Below are 21,930 nucleotides of genomic sequence, written 5' to 3'. Positions count from 1 at the left end.
CAAATTCAGAGAAGAGCTTTGCTTTCTAGCACTCAAAATGTTGGGCAGTACACAACGAATTGTCTAAAATTGGCATGTTTTAGCAGCTCCCAAAATGTAAGAGGGTTTGGGTGGGGTTTTTTTGTTGTTACTGTAAAAGTACTTGGCAGTTTATATTTTCCTGAAGCATTCTATTGACTGGGGTGAAACCGCTTTTCTGTAAGGCACTTTTAAGTGTTTGCTTTCGCTTGCAGACTTTCTCACCCACAGCATAAAATGGTCATGTTAAAATAATAGTATTCCTTTATAAAATGTGTGGACTATAGATTCTCCAAGCACTGTACAGGCAGCCCTCAGACTCCTTGCTGACATCATCGACGCCCTGAAAAAGGAGAGGAAAAGGAAAGAAATCTCTTCTGAGCTGCCACAAGCAGTTGAATGACTCGAGTTCCTGCACCCCAGGACTGTGGTTGCTCCATTTGAGGGTCGTGTTGTTTGAGATGCGGTAAGGGCACTGCGGCCGGCTTCATTGCTAGGGAATGCCCTTGAGCCAGAAGCTGTTTGCATTGGAGCCCTAATTCTCTTCTGCTTGAAACCATGAACAAACACAAAGTAGTGAATATCGGGATAGTCCTGATGACTGATAACATTTACGTCTCTGGAAGTTATAATAGCAGGTAGCACAAGTTCAGCTTATTTGTTACTGGGCCTTCTACCTCTCACACTCTGTAAGAATGGAAAAATTCCCCAAATGCAGCTTATTGGTTGCTAATTGTCTGTGGTCTCTTTCTTACCTTCTCATCTCTTATATATATATTACACAAAATCTCTCAGGTGTTCTTCCTTCTGCGAATTGTCCGTATTGCATTTGTGCAGCACTGAACAAAGCCGAATCCTAATCAATGTCTAAGGTTGAGCTGCTCTGCTTGTGATACGGCAATAAACAATAAGAAAAACCAACATGGTAACGAGTAGTTTTTCTGCTGGTGATTGTAGTGTGACATTCTCATCCACTTCCACCCAGCTCTTACAGTGGTAGTATTTGATTTTCAAGTGATTGACTTCTTGGTATTTAGATTGAGATTTCAGTCCTAATTTCTACTCAACCTTTGATAGTTATTTAAACAGCTGAAGCGTTGAAGCAGAGTGTAGGTTGTAGCTGTGACAATTTTGCCATTTTTATGTTTGCTTGGGAAGGTGAAAAGAAGAAGAGGGAGAAGCAGAGATGGGAAGGGAGAGGAGCCGTCAGTGTCGGTTGGCTTTGGTAAACTCAGCATGGAATGGATTCACAGCATTGTCTTCAATGTGCTTCTTGGCACTTTTTCTCTTCTTCAGGCTGAAAAATTGTGCTTTTTGCTGCATGGATTTCTCTGTCTTAAGAACGGTAAGGCTAATGGTAGGAAATCGCTGAGCAAAGAAACTGCAGTCTTTCCTTCTGCACGAGTTGTTTGAACCCATTCAGCATTCTGGTTTCTGTCTCAGCAGTATTTAAATGTACTTGTTAGCTATTTTTTTTCACTGATGATTAGATATTTTGGTTTGGTTTATACCTTGAGTTTCATTTAACATCAGTTCCTTACACTGTTTAGCTCTTACCACCACACAAACAAGAGGCAGTTCTGCAAGACTTCTCGAAGCTTTCTGCGTGGATCTGTGTAATCTCTATATAAATTGTCATCTTGATTGTGAAAGAAAAAAGTTGGCAAGGCTTGTTTAGGGCTTTTTTCTTTCTTGGCAGTTCAAATACAGCATTACAGCAGCTGACTGAAAGTGACTGAAATGTTTGACTCAAATAATGATTTTTGTCATACACCACAAGAAAGTAAGTAGTTGTCTGGAGGTGCTTTGTACCATACGGATGGTGCAAAAAGGACAGGGAGTTTCCTCCTAATCTTACGATTCATGCGTGACAGACTTAATATTTTTAGTTGTTGGCAGAATGATGACATTTACAGTCCTCAAAGGAATCCAGAGTCTCGGCTACCTTATAGGTATAACTGTGGATATTTTTAGAGTTAATACAAACATCTAAACTTTTTTGGATTGTGCTAAGCGATGGGCTCCACTGATAACTTGTGGCAATGAGTTCTGCAGGTTAATTATGCATTTAATTGGTTTCAAATTTGTTGCTTTTCAATTTCACTGTTCACTGAATATCTCCTCAGTCTCGTATTGTGGGAAGGAGTAAATAAGAGAGCCTGACTCACCTTCTCTGAACATTTAATTATTTTGTATACCTCTATTGTGTCCCCGTCTATGTACACAAAGCTCTTCTGATGGTTTTGGTCTTCACACATCTCCAGCTTCTTTCTTCTCTGAAGCTTTTGGCTGTAGTGACCAGAGCTCTTGGAGGATCTGAGGTTTTATTTAGTCTACGCCAAATAATGCAATCTCGGTGCGGTGCTGTCTTCCCCTTTCCCTTTGCTTCATAAACCTCTTTCTGTTTTTATTTCGCTCTTTTTATGCGCAGGACAAGTTTGTGTTGGCTTGCCTGCAGGAATAAAAGTCTTTCTCTGGGGCTTCACTATCAGAATAAAAATGCTTCGCGTGGCTAGTGCAGGCTTTTGCTTCCAAGTCGTATCATTTTCCATTGGTCTTCACTGGATCCTGCTTGTCTTCAGGCTGCCTGGTCCTCACGCCTTAAATAGCTTCTTGAGATCTTCTACGTGGTCTTCATGAGGGAAGATGATCTCCAGTTGTGATCATCTCAGCGTGTCCCGTTTTCTAGATGACTGAAGTAATCTAAATGGTAAACTGAAGCATGGGACGTTGACCACATAATCTTCTCTGGTTGATCTTTTGGGCCATTTCTGTGCAGTAATTTCTATTAAACCTTTGAGGGTTTCGTTGGATTTTATGATAATTTGCTTTTCTTTTTTCTTTGTGTAAGGTATTGTTGAATTCTTTCTGCATATCCCATTAGTCAACTGTTTCATTCTTTCCTATTGCAAGAAAAATTTATAGGAAAATGAAGAACCGTGTTTTTGTCACATCCAGACTCTGCCCTGCTATGTTAATCATTGTAAATGTTCTGTCAACGAATTTACATGATAAGGAATTCAGAATAAGGAATAGAAACGTTAGCATCAGACCCGCTCTTAAATACATTTCCTGCCTCCGATTAGAATTGACATTTATAAGTTCGGGGGTTTTGCATAGTTGCTCAGTCCCAAATTACTAGCAGACTCGGACATACACCATCTGAACTGGGCAGGGCTTTTAAAAAACGTTTTAAATTATTTTCATTTGTTTTTGCGGCATGTTCTTTACAAAAATCAAATCTTTGTTGCCACGATGGTCTTGTATTACGTCTGCTTTTTCCATCAATTTTATATATTTTTATGTATTTTCTGTGCTTAGAATATTATTTATTTCTGTTAGAATAATACAAACGCCAGCAGAGCTTGAAGTGTAATTATGTTAAACATTGCACAGATGTGTAGTGAGTTCCAGGCTCTGCCCTAGAGACTCTGCAATCAAATGAGAAAATAAATAAAAGTGCAATGAATGGTAGCTGGACATGGAAATTCAATGACACGTGTTACAGGATTACACAAAAGGAAGATGCTCACCAATAATCAATACATAAATCAATCCCCGCTCCTTTCAGAGGTACTCTGCTCGAGGCAGTAATTCTCTTGTGGGTTTATTTCAGAATAAGTTGCTAAAACTTTAAAGAAAATTCTGGAAGACCAGCACCGTAATTTGCTAATTAAAATACAAAGAGCATCAAATCTTGCTGTGTCCCCACACATGCTTCCTGCCATTCCCCGCCACCACTTTCCTGAGGTTTTGCTTTCGAGATTTGCTACTTGCAGTTTGTGTTTAATAATTTAAACAGGTATAGTAACTTTTCTTACCACATAGGATTTTCACACTTGGTTAAATGCTTTAGAGATAAGTTGAAAAGAACTATGTAACTGTCCTATTACTTGCTTGAATTGAGTTTTTGAGGTGGTGCAAGGAACAAAACAGAAGAGCTAAAAAGCAATGACTTACTCATTGGGATAAATTTTGTATGGCCTTGATATATATGTATCAAGGCATAACAATTAGCTATAAATATTTTCTTCACCCTGTGAATTTTTTGTGTATCTTGATGGGAGAAGGTCTTTTGTGAAAGCTATAGCATTCCCCAAACTGACTCCCTTGGCAATGCTGAAGTTAAATACCTAAATATGTCGCTATTAAGTCATATGCCACATTTAGAAGGTCGGCTTATTTCTGAGCTAAAACTCCTGTCTTAAATTATCTACTATTTACAGTTCTTTTATGATCAAGCTGATTAGGGAAATCTCTGGTTTGGAATAATGGTAGACACTGTAGCTGCATTATTTGAGATGGAGTCAATGAGTTTTCATGGTTTGTGTATTACTACAGAGTTCTATTGAACAAGACCTAATTGAAAAAAAAAAATAGAGCTAATCTGTTGTCTTAAAGATATTTTTAAATAGTGCCTTCTTGAACACCCAAAAATGAAGGTACTGCTTATATTGTATCTTTCAAATAGAGAAACACCTGATGTAGTTACAAGTGATTCAATTTTCTGTCTTAAACAGAAATCAATAACTTGAATAGCTGAGAGAAATAAATGTACTCTTATTTTGTATTCAAAAGTGGGTTTACCTACTTGGGCATCATCATTGTTTGCCTTTAGTGGAAATTGGTTACCAGGATAACAGATTGAGCAGCCAGTTCCAATGATGCAACTTCTGTGGGAAGGAAATTATATCAATTTGTGTATAGTTTTGATAATTTCATACAAGTAGTAGGATATTCGCAGGTGGAAAATAACATTGGAGGACGTGCGGTCCCTGATGCTGCTAAACCTCTAATAAACAGAGGATACAGTAAGTTTTCTGTGGGATTTCAGATGAGATTGGCTTTGAAGTGGTCTTCAATGAGATGTTGAGTTTTCATTTGCTTATATTAGTGCAGCATCTATAAGAATTATTTCATTGTTTACCTTCAGTCTGCTGAATCTTCAGCTTACAAGGCAAAAGAAGTAAGTTGTGGCTTTTAAAAATACAATAATATAATATCAAAGTGTTGACAAATGATGGTGGATTCCTGAAGCGAGAATAAAGATTCCTAGATGGAGCTTAGATGACTTCAGGTTTTTCTCTAGTCTGCATATTTAGGTATTATGCAACTGATGTGCAGGTGTCTTTGTGCTGACTTGTTTTTGGGCTTCAGTGGTGAACTGGAGTGAGAACGCTTCTGAAAGGTGGTGGTTCCTTATGTTTGCCTTTGTTTTACATGATGTATTGTTTTAACATACACCAAATACTGCCTCACAGTGCTTACTAATAGCTTTTCTTTATCTTCCTGTTGTTAATTTCATCCAGGAATTTCAAAGTACTTCCGTAAAATTATCATTAGATCAATTCTGAACAAAGCAAAGAAGGAGGCAAATATTTATGACTTAGTACAATAGCAGTATAGCAACGAAGATGGAAGTAGAACCAGTCCTAAATGTGTTTACTAGCAGTTGTTTTTCCTGAATTTTACAGGATAATAGCTCTCTTGCTCCATTATTAGATAAAGAAATCCACTTTGGCTTATATGGAGCAGTCTATGCTTTTTCAAGATTAGTGGAAAACTGTACATATTTGACATGTGACTGAAACATCAGAAGGTGTCAGAAATGGTTATAGACGTTATTTGAATTGCTACAAATACCTGGCAGCAGTACAGATAGTCTTTAAAATGTTTGATCCTTTTGGATTGTGTTAGTTGAATGAAAAGCATGTATACAGTTTCAGAAATAAGTCAAGCCTTTCTTTTGTTCTCATTGACATGCATATATGTAATACAGATTTGTTTAGCATCTCTTTTTTCCCTTTGAACTATGATTGGATGTAAACATGAGGCTTTTCCGCTTATTGCTAATGAATATAATAGTCATAAATGTATTTTAATGTTCAAGAAAATAAAATCTTCAGAATCTGTTGATTTCAAACTGAACAAACCAGATGGTTCACCCAGCGAGGAGCAGAGTTTGGCGATATGTGCAGCTTTTCTTTAATACTCATATTGCTCATTTCGTAGTAGCTTGGTACAATTGTGTGGTTTTTCTGCCCTTTGTTTTGAGGATAGGATCATGAAATAAATCAGGCTGGAAGAACCCGGAGTCCTCTCAAGTGATTAGTGACTCAGTACTTACCTGTTGCTGTTCCTGCTTCTCCTTGAGCCCCGTCTCTCCACAGAGCCTGGGAGACCTTGCTGATGAAGAAGTCACAGCAGAGGTTGTTCAGTCTCCATGCTTGGAAGTTTTCAAAACCCAGCTGGATATGGCCTTGAGGTACCAGGTCTGGCCTCTTAGTGGACCGTGTTCCGAGCAGCAACTCCATGACCTCCTGTAGACAGCTGGATCTGTCTGCTCTCCCTAAATCATCCGCCTCTTTCAGCAGATGTCCCCCATTTTCATTTTTCAGCTTTTTACTTCTAACACGGTAATAGATGCTCTTCTTGTTGGGACAAGAACATCAACGAACTTCTGTCTCGATAGAGAGCAATGTTCCTCTGGATTTCAGTTCCATATTCCTGTGGCTTACAGTAGAAATTGGGATCCGTAACTTTTGTTTGACACTTGGCTTTTTCTCCTTTGGTCTCTAACTAGATTTAGTAAATGAAGCTTAATGTCACATGTTCTGCATAGACTAGATCCTAACTTGTTCGTACATTCAATCTTTTAGTTTTCTCCATCAGACTCCTCTCAATGTGATCTTCTTTGTCTGTGCTACTCATTCTTTTAGGACTTCGTTATTTTTAGAAAACATACTGTAGCACATTTAGTGGTAATTACAAAAGCTTGTTTTAATTGCAGTTGTCAAAGGATATGTTTTATATGATGCATTATTGTTGCTGCTGTTTCTGATTCATAACTCTTCTCTACCTTTACAAGTGGAAATTAACATAATTTTAAGTGATGTGTCTGGATCACTTTTTGTGGTCAGGAATGATTTTGTGAATAGTGATAGCTTCAAAAAGAAATTACTTGGAGGAGAAGGGAGAAGCATGTGTTTCTAAGAATCTCTGCAAGTTATTCCTATTGCTCATTCAGAATAATGTCTGTATTTATATGTTGAAATAGAAGGTTAAAATTTAAAACTGTTGCAATCCAACCTGTATTAAATGTGGAGATTTGTGAATCATTTTTATTGGGATACTATATGCCATGAATGAAGATTGTAGATTTGCTGACCGTCATAATGTGTACAAGGAACGAACCTTTTTAATCTGATTTTTATAAACATGAATGCACGGGGCTCTACGTGATGGGTGAATGTAGTCCGCTGCAAAGGGTTTCTGGGCAGAGCCATTTAGTGGCCATCGAATGCTGGTGTACAACATGACAGTCGTAGTCTGTACCTGAGTGACGTTGGTGTCAATGAGCTCCTGAATTCACACCCTGCTTCAACCTGCAGCCGTGCTCATCCAGCAAACCTCAAGTTGCAAAGCAAACGGAAAATCTTCAGCACCGTAATGGGGAAAGATCGGGGTTTTTTTTTCAGGTCTGCTCTCTTGCAGTACTGGTGCCTCACGTTCATCCTGACCTGCCTGCGGTTCTCCTATGAGGTGGTGGTGCTTCTGGAGCTGCTGAAGGCCAGCCCTCTGCCGCCGCTTTCCTTGGCCTATTAATCCATTAACCTTTTCTTCAAAGTACACAGGCGCGCCTGAAGGCTTGTGGATATTTCATGTGACCTTTCCTATCAGAAAAGCCCTTGTTGCTGTAGTTAGCATTTCATTTGGCAAATCTCCTTTAGTCTTGTAAACCCCTTGTGACAGGGGGCTCTTTCAGCCCCCAGACCCGATGCCTGGCCTCACTCGCAGCCTCGAATGTGGCTTGGGAGACCCGGTCCCTTGGTTGTCCACTTACCCCATCCTCTGACATTCTCGGTGGGGTGATGAGGAAATGACCACGAAGCAGCTTGGTAAGACCTAGGCAGAGCGCTTTCAGGTGCTTGACGATGATTTATAAATTCAGTGTAAAACGGAACTCTTATTTTGAAGCAGATTATTCACTTCTGCCAGAGAAATGCAAACTGAAGCCATCTCAGCGGTGTTCCACTGTAAACTCGGTGGTTGTTAATGAATTTGGAGCTCGGAGTCTGCACCGAGGGGCAGCTGTAAACCTGGGAGTGTTGAATGCTTCAAGAGCTGATTTTGAAATCTGCCTACAAACTTCTCCTGAACTACCTGATAACGATTTATCCCCTGCAACTCCTTAAAGAATAGCAATTGTAGACCGCACGTGCTTCAAACCTTGCTGGATCCAGCTAACTGGAATCCTTTATTTATTTTTTTAAGGGTAATTATTAAACATATGTTTTCAGTCGGCTGCTTATTTGCTCTGTTCTACCGTACAAAGGACAAAATTAATGTGCATCTGTTGTATCCAGCATGAGAAGGGTTTGGCTTCCTCATGGGGCTGCTCTGCTAGTGTCCCTGCAGCCACGGACGAGGCGGTGCACTGGAGTTTTTTGTAGACATCCATTTCTCCAGTGATGGAAACTCATACCAGTGCTGTGCTAAATCCAGGCCCTGTTTTTGAAATGAAACCAAAGTTGGCCTTTAAATCTTGGTCCAACTTTCTAGCAATTCTGAAGAACCTGTATTTAATATTAGTGATCTATTTTTGGATTTTAATTTTGGGTAGTTTTGGGAAGATGGGCAGCCTCTCAAAGGTGACCTTCCGAAGCTGTTTTCTGAATAACACCCAAGCAAACACTTTGTTTATTAAAGTTACTTTGTGAAGAAGCAATGAACCTGTTCCAAGATCTCATTTACAACTAAAGTGCAGCATTCAGCTAATTGAATACATGGCTACTGTTAATTGTTTTGTTATGGCTAATTGATACTCACTGGGATCACGTTGCTGCGGCCCCATAAATATAATATTACCTTACAGGTTTTTATTTCTGCGGTGAATTTTCTTCTGTTGGTGTATTTATATTGTCTCCTGTATCAATGAATGATTTTTTCTTTCTTTTTTTTTTTTTTTAGACTTTGCTGTGTCTGTGTTATTTTACAAATGCCAGGGGTGGGAGCTGTATGGAAGAAACTTTTTTTCCTGTGTTTCTTACTGGCCTACCAAATCTTCCAGTTATTTTCACAATATAGGGAACCTTTGGAGAAATCTATTATTTAGTATCTTATAATCTAGTATTTCTACTTTATCGGTGATGTAAAAGCTTGGATAGGATCAGGGCAATAATCAGGGTGACTTTAATGCACTTCTTGGCCCCCGTATCATTAGGGCAGTAAAATCCAGCTGGTTTGATTGCTAATTATCTTGGGGGGGCAGGGAACCACACCCAAAATGAACCCAATAAACTAACGACCTTTCCAAGGCAAAAAAATGCGTTCAGATGGATATCCTTCGGACAAATATTATCTGCATTCCCCTACTCGTATTGTCTTTCATATAAATATGTCAGTTTAGTGATCAGGCACTGTTAAACAAATCCATTTCTCTTTTTAAGTGGTATTTGTTCAGCAAGAAAGACACAGATTAAAAGAATTTAAACTCAGCTGGACCTGGAGGAGAGGGTGGACTTCGTCTCCTCCATCATTAGTGTGCCCTTGACATGTTGTGTTTTTACACCCTGAAAATTTCTGCCCTTGCGAATCGTCAGTAATGGGGCGAGTGAATTAAGTCATGATGTTCTTGCGTGGGTTTTATTATATTTTATTGGTTTTCCAGAGTCAGTTTTGCTGCTTGGTTTCAGGTCATCGATAGAATTGCTATTGAATTGTAAGAACTAAAGCTTAACTGAGTTCTCATGAGCATTACGGAACATTAATTTTACGTTTTCTTTGTCACTGGCCTATTTAACTCCGCTTGCACAAAAGGAGTGTTCTTGAGATTGCAAATATTTCAGGGATCGTGAGCTGCTTAGACATAAAATATTCATGTATGGGTAATTATGGTAATGCATTGAAGTATTGTATTAGATATTTGGGAGAGGATGGTTTTGGGGAGACATAACCTGCAGTGAATTTTCAGCTGTTTCTATAACCACCAGGTTTGTGAGGTCATACAGGGATTATCTAGAAAAAACAGAGCCGTGATCAGTATGAAGTATGGTAGCTAGGCTGTAGAATAGTTGGAAAAACCTGTAATTAGTGAATAAAGGCTGATTTAAATGGTGGTGGACAGGGCTGCAACACGTGCTCCATGGCACTATACTGAGGTTGGGTGCTTGGCAGAGGGCAAGGTTTGGTTTGGGCCAAAACATGACTGTGTGCTTTTTGGATGAGCAGGGGTATTTTTGGTGAAATTGCATTAAAAACCCCAGCAACTTCCAAGTAGTTTACTTCATTGTTCTAGATTACAGATATGCCTGGCATGTATGCGTTTTTCTACATTCTTGCTATTCACCATTATACAATAAATTGAGTTTGATGTTTTGATTTATTTTTTTTTACATGCTTCAGGATATAGAAAAAAAGGTAAGGAGTTAAGAAAGAAACAACTAAAAATCCCAAGATTTTAGTTTATTCTTTGGCTATTTGCCAAAAAAAAAAGGAGGAAAAAAAGCACTAATCTTGACAAAGAGAATTAAGTCCTTTATCCGTACAAGTATAGCACAATAGGTGGTGTAATTTTTGTGACATGTTTCTGTGAGCCTGACCTGGAGGTACCGTCTGTAGTAGTAAGAGTACAACAGTTTACCATTTTACATGCTGCTGCCGAAGTAGGAACTTCTTGCAGTTGGCTTTGTACTATCAGTACCTGCGTGAAAATAATGTGTTAGAGGTAAATGACTGATGTTGAATAGGCAACTGTGGTAATGACCGCTGATAGTTAATTATTAGTCACTAAAGGTATTTTATTATTAAAACATTGAGCCTGGAATGAATTTGCACTGATAATATAGGTGCTAAATCCTCCATAGCTTGTTAAAAATCACTTGTCTAGTGTTTCCTCTGGAGGACTTAAAGCTTTGTATGTATTCTGTGTGCGTGTGTGCTCTTCTAAGGTGTTTTATAATTCTTAATGAGCCTCCCCTTAATAGCACATATTGGTGCATGCTACCAACAAAACGCCAAAAAAATGTCAGCTTGCTCAGTGGTGCCAGAAGCTGTGTCTCTTAAATGAGTGCTCAAGTCATATTCGTATTCAGAAGATAGATATTCAAAATTATTCTGTGGTATTTTAAGTCACTGGTCATGGGAGTGATCCTACAGTAAAGGGATTCAGCTTGCTTAGTTGAACGCTTCAACCAATCTAGGAGTTTCCAGAGGAATGATTACTAATTAAAGATGACAGCAGAGTTTTAGATGTACTTTTTAGATCCACTTTTGCAAATATGTAAGCGTTTGGTTCTTTCCAAACTTTCATGTGCTTCCAGTTAAGCGAACGCTAAACACATTCCTGAATTGGGGCTTTAAATTAAAAAAACCAGCTACTTCAAAGTGATTCCCTTTGCCATTGCCTACAAATACCTGGATGCAAATTCAGCATGTCTCATGTCAAGATGTCCACTTAGTAACAGTGAACAAATTAAGTTAAATATGCAGGCTCTGCATATATTTTTTTTTTTTCAGTAGCTTGAGGAAGTTTATTCAAGTTTGGAAGTGATCTGCAAAGTTAATTTCCAAAAAAAAAAAAAAAAAAAAATTCTCTCGGCATGGTATGCTTGGTTCCGTCTCCGTGATGTTTCCCGATACATTTGGATAGCACAGCTGTTGAGGAGGAAAGGAAAAACCCAGTACAATAGACAATCTCTGTACATTTTCAATGCAGCAATCATCGCCTTATTAATGTACTGTTTGGCGTAAACTAATAGACTGCAGCTCTCAGTTGCCGTACACTCCTTACTGGTACAATTTATAGTAGATGTTTTGCTTTGCAAGTGAGGCTTTTCTTGATCCAGTTTTATCTTTCTGTTTCTTTTTTTAGGCCAAGCAGCTGGAAGAGAAAGACAGAGAACTGAAGAAGCATGATGCCTACTACAAAGAGCAGCTGGCTCGACTGGAAGAAAGGGTAAGCCTTCTTTCCCTTCGAATGAAGAGTTTTCTGTTCATTTCTGCTGCTGACTTCCTGGTTATGTTTTGCTGTTAAATGAGATGACTTTTCTGAGGAGATAAAGATTAAAACTGTGGCCAGAGGGTGGTTTTTTTTTTTTGTATTAACTGCTACTGTTTCTGGCTTAACTTTGACAAGATGGAGGCTTTATTGTTGAGAATATTTTCTTTACTAACCAAGTTCTCGCGTTTGCAATGAGATTTCATCTGTCACAGTAATTACATACGGAGCAATAATCTGAACAAGTGATTTTTATACCAGCACTGATGAAGAGCCAGTGTAATGTTGACTACTTGGTGAATGTGTATCACCAAGTACTCTTAAAATTGCATGTGAAGTGTGCAGATACATACTGAATTTCAGCTTTCGTTGTGGTCCACAGTTGCTTTTGTTGAGTGGAGCTGGTGGTTCCTCCAAAAGCCACCAGTATGTGGAGAGTTTAAAGTTAATTGCAAGTTGTTTATGCCATGTTCAAAAAGCACCTTTTGTCCTTTTTTTCGCACTAGGCTTGAATCTAAACTGTATAGAACAGTTGGGTAAGCGGTGTGACGTGCTTACAATGTTTTAACATATGGCTATTAACGTTCTTATTCCTTATCAGGTATTATTTTATAGGTTGTTAATTTCAAATAATTACCGCTGCCATAATTTTCTAGATCCCAGGCTGGTTGTAACCTTCAGCTGAATACATTTGCTTCCTTTACCCCTCTGCCTTCTTCCTGAGTGTACCTATTGTTGATTAATTTGGATTTATCTTTTAGTTAGTTTTGAAAATGGTACTAACAAGATACATATTCATTTATGCAGCTTAGCAGGATAGAAGAAAACTCCTTGTTTTTATGGATTAGGGAGAAGAGCATGTTGCATGAATTATCAGTGTGTATAATTGGTCTTAATGAATATTTTAAATAGAGGGCATATCAGATACTGTCTCAGTGTTTTGTCCTGCCTTTTTGAAGATGACATTAATGAAGTCATGTTCTTGGCAATGAAGAATAGTTTGAAAGGGTGAGGGTAAATTAGTTTAATGATTCTAAAACAGTGCATTATTTAAACAGTTAAAAATTAAAATCCTTCACAAAACCCACCCCACAGAATACTTTCCTTATTCTCAAATAACTCGCTGGTGTTAGAGGAAAAAGCATCTGAAGTATCTCATCCGAACTGGCTTCGTCTGGGGGTGGTTGTACCTCTGCTCTTGGTTATCAGCCTTCCATCTTAGAGTTACGGTGCAAGTAGTGCTGGAGTAATTCATGGCAAAGGATGTGTGATAAACCATCATTCTTTGAAAGGTTTTGCTTTACCTTTTTAAGGTGCTATGCAGCAAATAAGACTTTTTTCTTAGTTATTTTTAATGTTAAAGTAGATCGCTGATACAGTGCCTTCACTTGCTCCTGTTAAGTGAAGACTTTCAGTGTGGAATCGTGTTTTAACATTCATGGGAATATATTGTTGTTGTGTGCAAGTGAGATAACGAACTTTAAATGACCATATTTGAGTACCACTGCAGTGTGATCCTCCAAGTGACGTGGAATAGGTGATCTCTGCCATCTCTTGCTTTCTCTTCTTGGACTTGGAAGTCTCCAGGACTATAGCAGGCCATTCCAAATTGACTGTCTTATGCCATGGATGATGTTTGCTCTGTCTTCAGAGGGGAGGTCTCGTGATATTAAGGCTCATTTTTTCATTCTGACTTTTTATTTCTAAGCTAAGGAACCTTTGCTTTGGCACGTTGTCATGCGGGTTGTTTTCAAAGTGCATGTGCATATCTCTTCTACACACAAAAAAGAGTTGTTGGAGCTCTGAAAGGAGGTGAACTCCGTGCTCCAAATCTGGCTTTGAACTTTTTCAGAGATGTGGAGATTACAGAATGAAAACCTGCAAAAGCAGAGAGGTCGTGTCTCCTGCAATCCCAGCTTCACTGAGGCTGGTGCCTGCAGCCGTTCAGGTCACTTGTGAGGTTCTGTATTGGTGATTTTTGAGCATTGGGATGGAAATAGAGCTGTAAGAAAAAAAGGAAGGTCTGGAAAGGCCTAACGTTCTGGAAATTACAGAGCACAATAATAGGCTGCTTATTTGTTCCTAAACTTGTCCTGATTTCAGTGAAAGGTACACAAAGTCAGCGTATGGGCTGTTCAGCAAAGATCAGAACAGGCGGTAGGATGGGAGCAGAGCAGGTGGAGCTCAGGGAAGTAATGTCAGTATGAAGAAATGTGCAATATGAGTCTGTCACCTGTGACAAAGAATGCTAATTACATTCTCAGATCATTCTTACATCAAATAAGCTCGCTTTAAAAATACTTCAGTTATGCGTATGTGGTATTTCTGTCTGTTGCATCACTGAGTGTCAGAGCTCATCTGTATGATTAATTGGCTTTTTGATTACTTAGCTTTTTCAATTAGAAGCTTCGTATTTGTGTTCTTCAGTGCTGCTGAAAAAACAATGCAGACATTGATAATAAAGGGAGATGACAACAGAACAGATTAGTGTCAGCGCAGTGTGCTCCTTATGGAGAAAATTATTATACATATTCAGTGCCAGATGAAGTCTGTCAATTATAAAATATTTCAGTGACTGAGTGAAGATGCTCAACCTTTTCAGGGGATTAATACAGGACAAAATAACTGTGCAGCAGTGACAGCTGTGATACTAAAACGTAAACAATTCTATTCTCCAGGGCAATATCTGTTCATAAATTTGGTTTATGTGCTAAAAACCTTTTGATACTTTCCAAAAACCCAGCGATTTCCCCAACAGCTGCCGGTGTTTCTGGGTCAAAGATAGCACGTAAGCGATGAGTTATTACATGCTCCACAGCAACAAAGCAAAATGAGACAGTTTAACAAAACAGTTAAGGAATAACCTTCTCGTACTGTATATCTGACTGGGATGTAAAGCTGTTATTTAAGAGTTCACACACTGACAAGTTTTTCTCAAAGCTCTGTGTTTTTCATTGTCTGCTTACAGGCTAATGGTGCTTCTTGACTACAGCCAAAAACCCCAAAGATAGCAGTATTGAAGTCATTGACATATGCGTGCCTACATTGTCTTAATTATTTACTGTAATAAGGTGGCGTTAGTGCTATTTTATACCATTTGATTTTTCTTTTCGAATAGCAGAGCAAGAAAAAGGAAAACTAACGTCTCGGGCAGGTCGAGCAGCTTGCTGCCTGGAAGACCAATCCTATGGACTCCTTCTCTAACGTTGTCTTGTGTGTGTAACCACAACACAGAGTCACACACTCCTGTCCCGTTGTATTCATCATTGTTCTGTTCAGCTCCTCCATGGCCCGTTGTCCTTCCATTGTGCCACTGGTTTCAATGTCGGTTCCGAGCCTCAGTGGCTGTAGACGTCGTAACCCTCTTCTCTGTGATGTGTAGGTTCCCGTCAACGTCAACCCTTGCATCCATTTTGTCTGCAGAGCAGCTGACACCCTGTCGTTCCTTCACCCTGTTGCTTTTTGCTTTAGAGTATTTTTGCTGTGGAGGAAACATGACTAAATCTTCTCTTGCTTCTGCTTATAGTTTCTGTGCGTGCTTCTGTCGCTTGGAGAGCGATGCCACTCTCCCTGCTGCAAATCGTCTTTAGCAAATCCAACTATTTTCCTGTTACACTGCTTTATAATACTATTATGCATCATTACCAGAATCATGCCCCTAGTCATAGGAGCAGAAGGAAATTAATTTTAATACACTGCAGTATGACACAGCTACTTAGTTTATCAGTGTGAATGAGCAAGATATGTATCCCCATATTAATCAGGGTATTTCTCACTCGAGCTAAGTTTCTGTGCCTGTGAGTTTCCTAGAAATACTTTCAGTAAGTGTTGAGTAGTGTGCATGTGAATATGCATATGGTGTAAGGTAATAAAATTATTCTGTTAGCATTTGGAGGTTTCAGCATTATGTTAGATACGCTACTGCTAGATTTAGCAGTCAACAAGTGACTGCCCTGATAGTTCTTCCTTCCCAATTCTGTAATTTCTGTGCATGTCCTTGCGGACTTTAGTGGCCTTTGTGCAGGGAGACTCGTGCACCGTACGGGGCTTACTGCCGGATCAGAGCCTGAGAATATAGACATAAGTTCTGGAAATGTGATCCTCTTATCTGCATCCGTTTTTTCATGACTTAAATTTTGAGGAAGGATTTGCAAATCGTAGGTTCGGCACTTAATTTGAGGATTCTACTTACTATGTAGGCTGTCAAGGAGCATTAACCTTAAGGTAAGATGAGCACACAGAGCACAAAGCTGTGAGCTGATGGCACATACTATACCAGGTGTTAAATAGTATTATCCATCCTGCTTGCTACAGTAAATAGGATTTCGCTATTATGATGTGTCAGGATTTTCAGAGAAATCAAATTTACTAGACACTAAACTGCCATCCTCGCTGCTGAGCAGCTTTATTGTGGGATCTTGCGTTCATGCTAATCCTGTTGGTAGGAAATTCTTATACCAATTGTGTGGGGAAATTATAATTTAATGATCTCTTCCCTTTTTCTATTCAAGGCTTAGAATGGACCAACATGCTTTGCAGTGATAGCCCAGTGCTCAGAAGAGGAGATGATATACAGTTCAGCTTCACAGCCAAGTACTGGCTTTTTATAGGTGTTTGTAATGAACATAAGTGCTACGATGCAAACAATGAGAGTTCCCCGTTTGTTCAGATGCTTCAGACTCTTGTTTACCTTTTCAAATCTCAACAACTAAATAATCAGAATCTGTTTGCAATGGTTTTTGTCAGCTGTAGTTCACAAGATGTAGATAACAGAGGGGGGCTATTATAAAGCAGTATAACTATAAACATTTTTATTCCCTACAATGTATTTTCGCAGTTTAAAGATTTTTGTTTCTGTTTGTTTTATCGGTCTGTTTACTCTCTTCGATCTTGCCTGACTGTATCGGCGAGAGTTTCGTAACCAGAGGATGATTCTGCTCTCATCTCTTGTGTTTAGAAGTTTGTATTCGCTAGAGCAAACATGTTTACTCTCCACACATTTGTACTGCCTTCTTTCATGCCTTTCAAAATCAAACAGCAGTGATGTAGGGTACAGTCTTCTAAGACTTGCTGGATCCAGCAAAGTAGGGGATGGTTTTGGCTGATGATACTATGTACTGAGCACTTAGGGGAAGCGCAGGGAAAGCTCAGCAAACCCTTTGTCCTTCTTCCACGAAGAACTGGAATTGGCTGTAGCACAGAGCTGACAGACTTGCGAAGCTGTACTTGATGAAGCACAACGTGTGCTTGCTTTGTTGGACACACGGAACACCAGTAGATTTTTTTTCCAAATTGTCCATTACAATACAAAATACCGCTCAGATTTCTGTTCTAAACGTACTGTACAGCAGCAGGAATAATCACTGTGTTCTGCATTTGCTTTGTATTTTGCACCTTTCTTATCGTGGGTGAGTAAAGCAACCTTTTGGTAGCAGCTTTATAGATGTATACTGCCAGCATCTTCTTTGAGGACGTGGTCCGTAAGGGAATCTCTTCTAACCTGCCCAACTTTCAGAGTTTCTCCAGTTTGCATCAGTGGAGATGCTTCATAGTCCTCTGTCTGGACAGGTGAATTTGGTAAATACGGTACAGCTAAAAATACTTGCTCTTTTTCTTTCCCCTGCTGATGCTTCCAGTAACGTCTGTGTTGTCTTTGACCTAACCAAACTCCTGTACTTCAGAAAAGACCTGCTGAATGGCAGTTTGTAGACCTTCCTTCTCTGAATTGTGACTGTGTTGCCTTACTTAATAATAATTTCCAATTTTAACCAGTCATTGTAGCAGCAGTCTCTAAATATTCATGGTTTGAAAGAAAACAGTTCCATCATTCCTAACCCCCTTCGATTTTTCTGAGATGGCTACCTGTTTCCCCCTCTCTCCCTCCCCATATCAAATATATATGTACACACTCCCTGTGTGAATCAACATTAACTCCATTTCCAAACATTTTTCAGATAGAAGCAATAAAATAGGTTACGGCTTCCATTTGACAAATTCTACTGTATATCGTATCATTGTTAATGAATTGTATTATTTCTGCAAAGTTATTGGTCTCTTTTCTTTTTTAAATAGATATTCAGCTGCAACAGCAGGTTCTTGCCGTTTTCCCCAAATTGGTGCAGCAGGAGACCGGAGTATAAAATCAAGATACATTAATTTCTCATTTTGTACTTGGGCCAGGAGACTTTTCTATGTCTCAGCTCATATGCTGCACCAATGAGATAAAAGTAGGAGTTCATCAGAGTTTCCCAGTGCTTTGTATTTCCATACTGCTCATGAAAACCACCCTATTTAGTACTGACCAGAGCGTAATGTTTTTGTCAGTTTAGCATAATAAAGCTGTCAACCCAACCTGTGATCTTGCTTCATGTTGCCAATATTAGAAAATTTCTCTCTTCAAATTTCATTATGTTTTGGGGATAGAGCTTTTGTTGGAACGCTTCTTGCCTGGCAGGTTGAGATTAGGAAACTTGCTACCAATTACAGTATCTGAAACCTCAACCTGGTTGACAAAGACAGACTGAGCTGCAGCCTTCTGACTGGAGTGCTGCGTTAATGCGCTGCCTCCGTATCTTCCTGAGCCACAACCATTTTTCTGAACAATTGTTTTTAAGCCTTGATTATTTTTTTTTCCTGCTCATTATCTTTTATTTACTGTTCATGAATAAGTAGCTCGGATGTTTGTTATTAAATACACACCTCACCCATGCATTTTTTTTTTTTCCCAAAGCCCACCAAATACACATGATTTTTTCTGAGACGTTTTCCCATTAAAAATACCCATTTCGGTATCTTTCACTATCACATATCCAATCAATAGCAATACTGAAATGCTGCTTAATAACAAAATAAGGAGTTGTTACACGCCGGATAGTAGGTATTGATGTTTCTCTAAATGTTTGTTTATGGATTATTTTTCCATTCTGTATGTGTGTCTTTATATAAATGGAGACCAAAAAAAGTGCAATAACTGATATTCCAGGCTTTTTTTCTCCTGTGCAGTAAGACACTTGATAACTTTTAACACGTAACCACTAGTTTCATACAGGTTGTTTGCAATCCTTTCTTTATTTAACCAATATATGCAAAGCCATGGTTTGGGGTGCATTTTGATTTTTGGTAGTTTTAGTTTGGGGCAAAAGATGAATAATTCCACGTTTTCATTTTGTAAGAGTTTGCAGAAGACCTAGGGATAATGGTATACTGGATGCAAACTAGTCACTCAGAGTCCTGCAGCGGGAATGTGTTTATAAGATCTTCCAAGACTTTTCAAATATGCTGTGCTTTTTGTAATGCAGTTATGGGGTTTTTTTCCCTTTTTTTTATTCTTCATTAGTGTCTCTCTTTAAGCCCTCATCGTTCTTACAGCTTTCTTTTCCTGAGTATCTTCTTGTTTATGGTCTTTTTCTTGCATCACTGGCCAGAACGGACTCTGATATTTTCCTTCCACTCTTCCTGCTATATTTCATTATGCTTTTTGGCCTAAAATGCTGTTTTAAACACATCCTGAAGTCCCTTTCTTTGCCTATAGGATGCCCCAGCGTCATTTCCTACCGAATTTCGGCACTGACGTTTCCTCAGGTATGGGGACAATGTTTTTCTGAGGTGTGGTTGCACTCTCTGCGTTATGCAGAGGCACGCTCAGAAAGGTGGGAGAGACTTTGATTGGAAATGAGGGTGCTCAAAACCTCTAGAATTCAAAGTCTTAGAGGTTTTGGTAGTTAATAGAGGATTTACTGACTGAACAAACAGGGAAATAATTTTTTTCCAGGCTATTTTTGTAGTGCTTTGTTTATCCAACTATCACATAGCTTTGTAAAGATGATTTCTTTCAAAACCCCGTTTTTGTTCCTGCAGCTTTTAAGTCCTCACTGCTTGGATTGTATTTCTTTTTCTTAACTTTTCCTCAGTGATACCGTTATCGCTGCTCTGGATCTCAGCATTTGCTGACTTCCTGCTTTACTTCAGGGATAACTGGTCATCACTAATCAATATTTTTCTCTATCACTGTTTCAGTTCGTGTCAGTCACTTGGATCTTGGTGCTTGTCAGGTCTGAACACATACGCGTGTTCTTCCTATGAATAAGAATTACAGACGAGGGTGAACTGTGGTGGGTGTGGGAACGTATGAGGCAACGCTGCAAAACAAAGCACTCAAAAAGCACCATGTTGGGCAGCTCCTTCGCTCTCCCTCTTCTTTATTCCCATGTCCGAAGCCATGTTGTCAGGAGACCTGGATCATGCCTTTCCTCTGCCATTGCTTGCCTTGTCTGATGGAAGGACTGGAAATCACAGCGAGTGGGACCGGACGGAGTGTGCGGCGTGGGACCAGGCGCTTCTCTCCCGTGGCGTGGCTGTCCCGCAAAAGCACACGCCAGATCCTAACGGGGCTGAGCAGGTTGTTCATCCAGCCCCGTTCCCTTTTCTGAGTAGTTAGTGGATGCATACAGTTAAATGTAAACATGTCAGCGTTGCCTAAATCGCCCTTAGTGATCGTGTCTGCATCTGTTTTCGTTTAGCGTTTCAGCTGTGTTTTTCCCCTTCCCCTTCTTGAGGAGCACAGGAAAGGATCACGAGAGAGAATGTTTTTTTAATAAGCGAAATGGAACAAACTGAAGAAATTTGTCATTTGAATGTTAAAAGGCAGTGTTTATCACATTTCATAGGATATGGCAAAATGTTTTAACATATGGGTAGTTAATGAATAAGCAGCTTTCATTTTGCTCAGGTCTGTTCCCTCCTCCCACCCTCTTTCCTTTACAGAAGTTGAAGTTTGGGAACAAATACTGTACTAAGCTAACACTATATTTAAAGCAACACTCAGTGAGATAGCTTGCTTGGATTTCTTTGTTGATGTAACGTATTTAGAAAATACTGCAACTCTAGACTGAACCACCCAAGAAGTAAAATACTAAATTTTTAGGATAATTGCTAGAGATTTTACTGGTTATATGACATTTGGAGTAATTCCACACAAATAATCCTTTGGTCTGTTTCAGTTTCCTGGGAATCTGGTAGAAATATTTTTCCCTTAAAAATATTTATCTTTTCATGTATTCATGCTTTGTTTGAATTGCCCAGTAATTTTACTTTGGCAAGCTGAGCATTGGATGTAAAAAAAGTGGAATCCAGACCAGTCCCTGTTTTCACTTTTTTTTCTGTTCTCTGTCCTTCATGCAATAGCCTTTAAAACCAAGAAGTACCTAATTTATGTATAGTTTCCATTTAAACAAGTATCACTGACATTACGTGCGTTAAAACATTCTCTGAGCACCCTTTCTCTTTAAAATGATGACACCAGATTGGGCAGGAGTGTTGATCTGCTGGAGGGCAGGAAGGCTCTGCAGGGGGATCTGGCCAGGCTGGATCGATGGGCTGAGGCCAGTTGTATGAGGTTCACCAAGGCCAAGTGCTGGGTCCTGCCCTTGGGTCACACCAACCCCACGCAGCGCTACAGGCTGGGGATGAGCGGCTGGAAAGGTGCCCGTCGGGAAAGGCCCTGGAAGTGCTGGTCGACAGCCGGGTGAACATGAGCCAGCAGTGTGCCCAGGTGGCCAAGAAGGCCAACAGCCTCCTGGCCTGTGTCAGCCATGGTGTGGCCAGCAGGAGTAGGGAGGGGATCGTGCCCCTGTACTGGGCCCTGGTGAGGCCACCCCTTGAATGGTGGGTGCAGGTTTGGGCCCCTCACTGCAAGAAGGACATTGAGGTGCTGGAGCGTGTCCAGAGAAGGGCAACGGAGCTGGGGAGGGGTCTGGAGAACAGGTCTGTGAGGAGCGGCTGAGGGACCTGGGGGTGTTCAGCCTGGAGAAGAGGAGGCTGAGGGGAGACCTCATCGCTTTCTGCAACTGCCTGAGGGGAGGTTGTAGTGAGGGGGGGGTTGGTCTCTTCTCCCAAGTAACAAGCGATAGGACAAG

The 21,930-nt window shown here is 39.8% G+C and overlaps 1 protein-coding gene across 5 annotated transcripts in view; it reads left to right on the top strand.

Annotated features, from left to right (window-relative positions):
* The window catches only part of CHCHD3 (coiled-coil-helix-coiled-coil-helix domain containing 3), a 163,858-nt gene that overhangs the window by 94,052 nt on the left and 47,876 nt on the right, over positions 1–21,930 (top strand). For 3 of the 5 annotated variants that reach the window (XM_086475038.1, XM_086475024.1, XM_086475015.1), the window contains one exon: positions 11,891–11,974. In XM_086475038.1, coding sequence (XP_086331164.1) covers positions 11,891–11,974 — 84 coding nt within the window. Of the gene's footprint in view, positions 1–10,422; positions 10,438–11,890; positions 11,975–21,930 lie in introns of all 5 variants that reach the window. The other 2 variants (XM_086475048.1, XM_086475030.1) reach the window with 1 other exon arrangement.

The sequence above is a fragment of the Leptosomus discolor genome, chromosome 1, assembly GCF_034619465.1.
Source record: "Leptosomus discolor isolate bLepDis1 chromosome 1, bLepDis1.hap2, whole genome shotgun sequence".
Taxonomy (NCBI): Eukaryota; Metazoa; Chordata; class Aves; order Leptosomiformes; family Leptosomidae; genus Leptosomus; species Leptosomus discolor.
Note: the sequence above shows the minus strand (reverse complement) of the source record. Positions and strands in the feature narration are given on the sequence as shown.